Source organism: Bison bison, unplaced genomic scaffold, assembly GCF_000754665.1.
Source record: "Bison bison bison isolate TAMUID 2011002044 unplaced genomic scaffold, Bison_UMD1.0 scf7180017864105, whole genome shotgun sequence".
NCBI lineage: Eukaryota > Metazoa > Chordata > Mammalia > Artiodactyla > Bovidae > Bison > Bison bison.
In genome coordinates, this window is record NW_011494677.1 from 959,641 (window position 1) to 966,452 (window position 6,812).

Sequence of the window (6,812 nt, forward strand, 5' to 3'; positions counted from 1 at the left end):
GACAAGTGTCTGTAGCAAGCAACTCTCAGTGCACGGGGGGACGCCTGTGGGCGGCAGGGCTGGGGTCTTGTGTTCCCTGAGGTGGGCAGCTGGCTCTTGTGGTGTGGAGCTGGGGGCAGAGCTCACACTCACGCCGCCAGGACCACGCAGACCTCTCGTGGGCCAAGGCCTGGAGCTGTGGTCAGCCGGACGCAGCCTCCAGCTGGAGAGGCAGGTGGGAGGTGGGGTGTTTGGCGGGCAATGGACCCGGGCACTCACTGGGCTCTGTCCTTCTTCCCGCCTCTCCAGGAAAGTGGGAGTGCCCCTGGCACCAGTGCGACGAGTGCAGCGCTGCGGCTGTCGCCTTCTGCGAGTTCTGCCCCCGGTCCTTCTGTAAAGATCACGAGAAGGGGGCGCTGGTGCCGTCCGCCCTGGAAGGCCGGCTCTGCTGCTCAGAGCACGACCCTGCGTCCCCTGTGTCCCCCGAGTACTGGAGCAAGATCAAGTGTAAACTGGAATCACAGGATCACGGAGAAGAAGTCAAGGAGTAAATGGGCAGGGAAAATGTCCTTCTTTTTATTTAAAGGAAAAAAAAGGAAAAGAAAAAAGTAGAGGACGCGTCAGTGCAAGAAGAGACCGCTGCGACGTGGGCAGCCTTGGCCAGCGGTGCTGCCTTGCAAAAGCAGGAGCGGGGAGATGGTCCGCAGGCCGAAGCCGGTGGTGGGCTCTGGTGTTTTCAGTTCTGTCGGTTTGGGAATTCCTGTGTGGAGGGTTAGATTCACTTGGTCTTTTCTTGCCTTTTACTGTGCTTCAGAGCCTTTGCAGCTGGGAAAAAAGAGCTGTCTTCACTTTTTAAAATAAGAACAGACAGAAAAGAAAGTTTTTTGTTAATGAGATAAATTTAAAGTCTAGGATGTGTTCCATGGGTGTACAAAACAAAAGTAGTCATCATTCCTTTATTTATTTTCATTTTTTAAGATTCTGAGACGCGTAGTTCAGATAGTCTGATCAGTGTATGTGTGTACATGTGTGTTTTAAGTAGGAATTGCAGAAAGCCCTCTAGAAAAGGGTCTGGCGGTGTCACAGGCCCCTCTCCCGGGCAGAAGGGCGGCTGGCTTCGCTTTCCCTTCCAGGTGTCTCTCATGGTCTTAGAGACGGCTCTGGGAGGACTGAACCTGGCCTCTTGAAAACAAAAGCCCTCAGTGGATATTACCTCTGTGGTCTTAAACTCGGCGGGCTTTCTGATATGACTTTACCTAGAAAGGTATGTAATGTGGTTGCTGGTTTTTCCTTCTGGAGGAAGCTAGAAGCGGATGGCCTCACCGAGTCTGAAATGTTCTCCGATGATAATGGGTATTTTGGTGAAGTGCATTTATGTGGGATGTGAATGCAGTGTTTGAATGGACATTCCTATTATCCTGGGGCACTGGTAAAGGCAGCTAAAGGCAGATGAAGGGCACGGACCAAAAGTTGGATCAGAGGAGCTCCCTTGTCTGTCCAGCGTGCTGTGGACCCTGGTCTGGCTTGGAGAGAATGTGGGCGTTTTATTTTCCGTCTCCTGGTCAGACATCAGTTTCCTCAGGGAAACTACACAAATGAATTTGAATTTGTGTGATTTGAGTAGCTCTTTCTGTTTAACTCCACATTTGAGGGTGAAAGGGGTCAGGGCATTCCCCAAGTTACCTGTCAGTTATCCAGTCCTTAGACTCGCCCCACTGGGGAAGGGAAGCACTTGTGCAGGGTAGGTAAGGGCCCCGCAAACACACTTCACTGCAGGAAGCACTTAGGGAGAGCTCCCGAGAAAGCAGTATTGGCAAGAATAGACGCTCGTGAAGCGGACTGTCTGCCCACACAACTCCCTTGCTTGTAATGCGTAGGAATATGTCTACTCCAGGATCCCCTGTATGGATCCATTAGTCCTGTCAGACCTTGTTGTAACACTGTACTAAGTAGAAGTCTAGGGTTAGCTTGAATGAACGTTAACTTTCTCTGTGAATTTTGACTGCTTACAATTGCCTGTACCTGGCAGCATTTATTTTCCCTCCCGAAGTACCCAGTGACCTTACAAAAAGGCTGGGAAGATGGATGCTCCACGACATTCCTTCAGTTGTGCTGTGTGTCCCCTTTTTTCTTATCAATTTAGAGCTCTTCTCTGGAAAAAAGAAAAAAAAAATCTGTTTTGTGCCTCTTTTTTTTTTTGTATGTATATGTGCAATTATACTGGATTTTTTTTTGTTTAAAAAAAAAACAAAAACAAAACAACAAAAAAACAAACACTACAATTCCTTTACTTAAGCTCCTAAACTGCCATTTGCGTGATTCCAGCAAATAATTTTGAGGTAACTTATTGAGCCTCCAGTAATTGTATTGATTAGATACGGTCTCAAAAGAAAGAGCAAGATAGAAGATGCTACACATGTTACCAAATGCGACTGCCGCCAGTCACATGAATCACAGCTCACCAAAACACTACACTTTGCTCTTGAGCAACTATAGAGTTTGATGTCCTTTTAAAAAAATAACTTAAGAAAATCTATGTTTTATCATACTAAAACTTTATTTTATATATGTATATGATAAACGTTTGCTTTTCTAAACTTACTAACATGAAGGAGTTCCTTTAATATTTGAACTGTAACTCGCGTTGAATCAGTATCCAACATGAAATCTTCTTGCTTTGTTTTGGACTTAGTGCTATTTAATATCTGACTTTTATATGGTAAGCCAGGGTATATCCTGTATACTACAAATACCTTAGGTTTAAGTATTTTTATGCAACTTCTGCATTGTGTCACATTTGGTTTGTGTATCTGTAACAGAGCTCTGCTGAGAGTGTTCTGATTTGGGGTGGGGGACAGCGGGGTGGGTAGGTGGGGCGGTGGGGGTGACTAACAGGATTGTTCTGCCATTTCAGAAATCAGGTTGGAAAGCAAAATCGCTGACCGCAGCTCTGGAGTCCCTGTCCAGGAATGTCCTCTAACAGTCTCAGAAGTGTTTTCAGTCCTGCCAGTGCCAAGGAGCTCTACTCACACCTTGTGGTGTCAGAAGTTTACGTATTTTAAAGGTGCAGGCTGTGGAAGCAGGCCAAAGAGTAAGTCGTGCTTTCTGTTTGCGAAGTATCCATCCATACAGTGTGCATAGTATCCGAGCAGCATGCTTGCCTGTGGCTTGCCATGAAATACTGCGACAGACACGTTGCTTACTCACAGCCGGAAGTTGTTATTTGATTTGCTAACTGTGAAATCGAGCTGTAGTCAGACTGAAAATGGCTGGTTTTTACTTCTTATCCAAAAATGAAATAACATCAAGCAGCATGGGATAACAACGGTCATATTTTTTTTTTGAACCTTATGTTGGTTCAGAGAAAAAGTGAATGTTAAGGTTTTTGAGAATCAGCAGAACGCTTCAGAAACTGGGTCTGTAACAACTAGAGGTGAGATTCCAGACCTTCCAGGCCCTGGTGGGAGTGGGGCGCTGCCTGTCGCTTGTCAGGGGGTGGGGGGGTGGGCTGCATTCCTGGAAGGCGGAAGCAGCTGGAGGAAGTGAATCATTTCTTGACTGTCTAATCAGGGCTACAGTTAGGAGTGAGGTGGGTTTTATTTTCATTTCTCTTTTTAACACGTTCCCACCCTATCCTAATTCTCAAAAAAGCTCTTGCCTAAGCTATAAAATAGGCTGACTTTTAGAATCATTAAAACTTGGAGATTTCTGTGTGTTCAAGTCAGGAACACATCTAAAGACTAAAAAAATAAAATAGGGAAGGGGAAAGGCTGCTCCCTGCTGCCATTTCCACAAAGTATTTGGAAGCAGGTCTGGGAAGAATGCTGTGACACCCACAACCTCGAGATAATCACATAAAGGACTCTCAGACAGGGTGGCTATCAGATACCTTTCTTTCCTGATCGTGAAGCAGTTTCCTTACTTCACAGTAGCTTGTTGCATGGTGTGTTCCTGACAGGGTCCAGCCCAGACCTGCAGTTTGGAAGCAGACGGGCCAGCCATGTGGAGCACAGGCTCTGGACTCCCGGGGATTTGTTGCTTGTCTCTCATTTCATTTTAAAACAGAAAGCTCTTCTTTAGCATTCACCTTAAAGTTAAGATGCTTCCGTATACCATGTCCCATTAGGATGAGAAAATTGGTCACCATGGCGTGCTGACAGTTTGGGAAGCTCACACCAGTTGTTCTTCTGCAGGAGGGACAGCACGAAGGGACAGGGGAAGTTGCTTAATTGGCGAGCAGTGCAAATTAGACTTGAATTACTTAAAAAGCTGGTGTGTCTAGATCCTTCGAGTTGGAGCTGCAGCAGACATGAAGTGATCATTTGGAACAACTTCCTTTAGCCTCAGGCCACCTAGACTTGGGCTTCCCTGGTGGCTCAGCTGGTAAAGAATCCACCTGAAATGCAGGAGACCCTTGTCCAATTCCTGGGTCGGGAAGATCCCCTGGAGAAGGGATAGGCTACCCACTCCAGTATTCTTGGGCTTCCCTGGTGGCTCAGCTGGTTAACAATCCGCCTGCAATCCGGGGGACCTGGGTTCAATCCCTGGGTTGGGAAGATCCCCTGGAGAAGGGATAGGCTACCCACTCCAGTATTCTGGCCTGAAGAATTCCATGGACTATACAGTCCATGGAGTCACAAAGAGTTGGACACGACTGAGTGACTTTCGCTTTCTTTCACCTAGACTTGGTCTCCGGTTGTTTGTAAACAGAGAGTGGAACTCACTTCCATTTCCAGATAGGCTCAGAAATAGACTTAGACAGCTTTGCCATGTACTGACATATACGAAAGAGCTGGAAATTTGTATATACTGAAATCTACCAACGTTTATCTGGGGAGGGGGACTGGGAGAAATGGGGTCACAGTAGGGTGAGGGAGGGGAATTATAATGTTTACCACAGGTACGAAGTAGTCACTTTAACATTGAGACCTCTGCCTCATTGAATTCAGGTTTTTTAAGTACTTGAAACTCCTCAGATTCTCCTTGTTTTACAATTATTTTTAAATTTATGAAGTAGAAAGCATTGTTTTGTACACTGTTTTGTCTCTTACCCTCTTGAAGTTGGATTAGAGGCGAAGTTCTGCACACGGGAGCGTCCACACTAGGTCTCTCAGATTCAGTGCACGTAGTCGGGGAAGAGACTCCTGCATGAAATACCAGCAGCATTTACATGAGTATTTCTTACGTATGTTCTTTACTTTGTTACTTTGTCAACCCTATCCCCACACACCTCTTCTTTCCTTTTAATAGATGCCTGTGTAGGGAAAAAAAGAACTTTGCACTTATGTTACACTCCTGAAATGCCAGGTGTGACCTGTGTGTTTCAAACTCATTTCCGTTCTTTCTCCAGTCAGTCCATGGCTTAAGTGACAAGTTCAGGTGCGTGTGGCACATTTGTACGAAGGGGTAGGAGGTAGAGAAATACCTGTCCTTCAGGAGTATCTCAAAGTCATTAGCGTGTAAGAGAAAGGGAAAAGAGTAGTTGCCAAAGTCCTTTATTCAGTCCTTCGTCTTCTCGTGTGACATCACTGCATCTGCTAATTGGCAAGAAAGCACCCTCGGGTTCCCCTTCCCCAGCCACCAGACCCCTGATGTGTGCACACCGCTGTCGTATCCATCAGATGACGTAGATGAGGGGTGTATATGGTGTAACTCTTGTCAGTTTAGAAGTGGACTGGATAAAATGTCCTTTTCCTTCATTGTCACTAACATTGCTCTTTATCTCATTCGTGCTGTCACATGCCCTCCATGTTAAACAAGAAAATCCTATCGCCACTGATAACTAAGATGCTAAATGATGATTGCAGCTGGCTAATAATAAGGTTCTTTTTATATATAAGGGTGTGTGCATAATTGGAATTGACATGAGAAATCCATTTGTATCCACTTGTGATATTGCACAACAACCACAGATACCTACAGATTCTGTTTTCATTTCCTCGTGATCTTTATCTATGATAATGACCTTTGTAGATTGGTTATTTCTGTACTTTGTTTATCTGTAATAAACTTTGTAGATCCTGTGAAATGTTATTTTGCCTAAATCACTTGAGACTTGAGTCTTTAATAACAAAGCATCAATATTCACTAAAAGTCAATCTCTTTTATTAGAGTTTCTGTGACTTGGCTAGAAGCTCCTGATACTAAGGATTAGTGTTCATTTTCCCTGGGGGGCGTTCCACTAGGGCATTACTGAATAATGACTTGATGTTGCCACATAGACTTCAAGATATATGATATTTGGGGGATTTTGTTGATTGGCCCATGTTTTATTGCATAGTGTGAAATGTTTAAAGCTTGGTTAACCTGTATATAGATAGGTTATTGTTGACTAGTTACAGTGTATTAGGATTGCCTGTAATATTTAAGCTTCTTAGTACTGTGTGTGCTGGTAGGAACATATAATTTTTGTACATTCTATTTACTGAGATGTTACCTTTTTTATTTTACAAATACTTTGGGATTCAATTTTTTTTTTTTTTTGCTTCCGTGAGGATTAATTTGGAAGATTTTTAATGACATTCCACTGATTTCCGATTTTGCTTGAGATTGACTTCAATAAATTGTCCTGTATGTTCCAAAATTAAATATATGGACTTGTTCATTGCCTGTAACTTCTTGCTACAACTCAGTGGCCAACAGGCCACCCTGGGCGGGAGGGGGCCAGAGCGGGGTTGGAAGACCTCGTGCGTCTACCCTGCCGGTGGGCCCCGCAGCCCAAGGTCTAGCCGAGCCGCGGAAAACTTGGACCTGGCAACGCAGCAACACAAAACGCGCACTTTGCGCGCTTCCGGGGAGCGGAGGCTGAGTGAGTACGAAGCGTCGGGGCGGGC

At 45.1% G+C, this 6,812-nt stretch overlaps 1 protein-coding gene across 7 annotated transcripts in view; it reads left to right on the forward strand.

The window, feature by feature from the left end:
- WHSC1L1 (Wolf-Hirschhorn syndrome candidate 1-like 1) overlaps window positions 1-6,782 on the forward strand; it is a 69,992-nt gene extending 63,210 nt beyond the window's left edge. For 4 of the 7 annotated variants that reach the window (XM_010838767.1, XM_010838768.1, XM_010838770.1 and 1 more), the window contains one exon: window positions 289-6,567. In XM_010838767.1, the coding sequence (XP_010837069.1) occupies window positions 289-530 (242 nt within the window). In that variant the 3' untranslated portion in view covers window positions 531-6,567. Of the gene's footprint in view, window positions 1-288; window positions 6,568-6,695 lie in introns of those variants that run through there. The other 3 variants (XR_825158.1, XR_825159.1, XR_825160.1) reach the window with 3 other exon arrangements.
- Window positions 6,783-6,812: the final 30 nt, after the last annotated feature.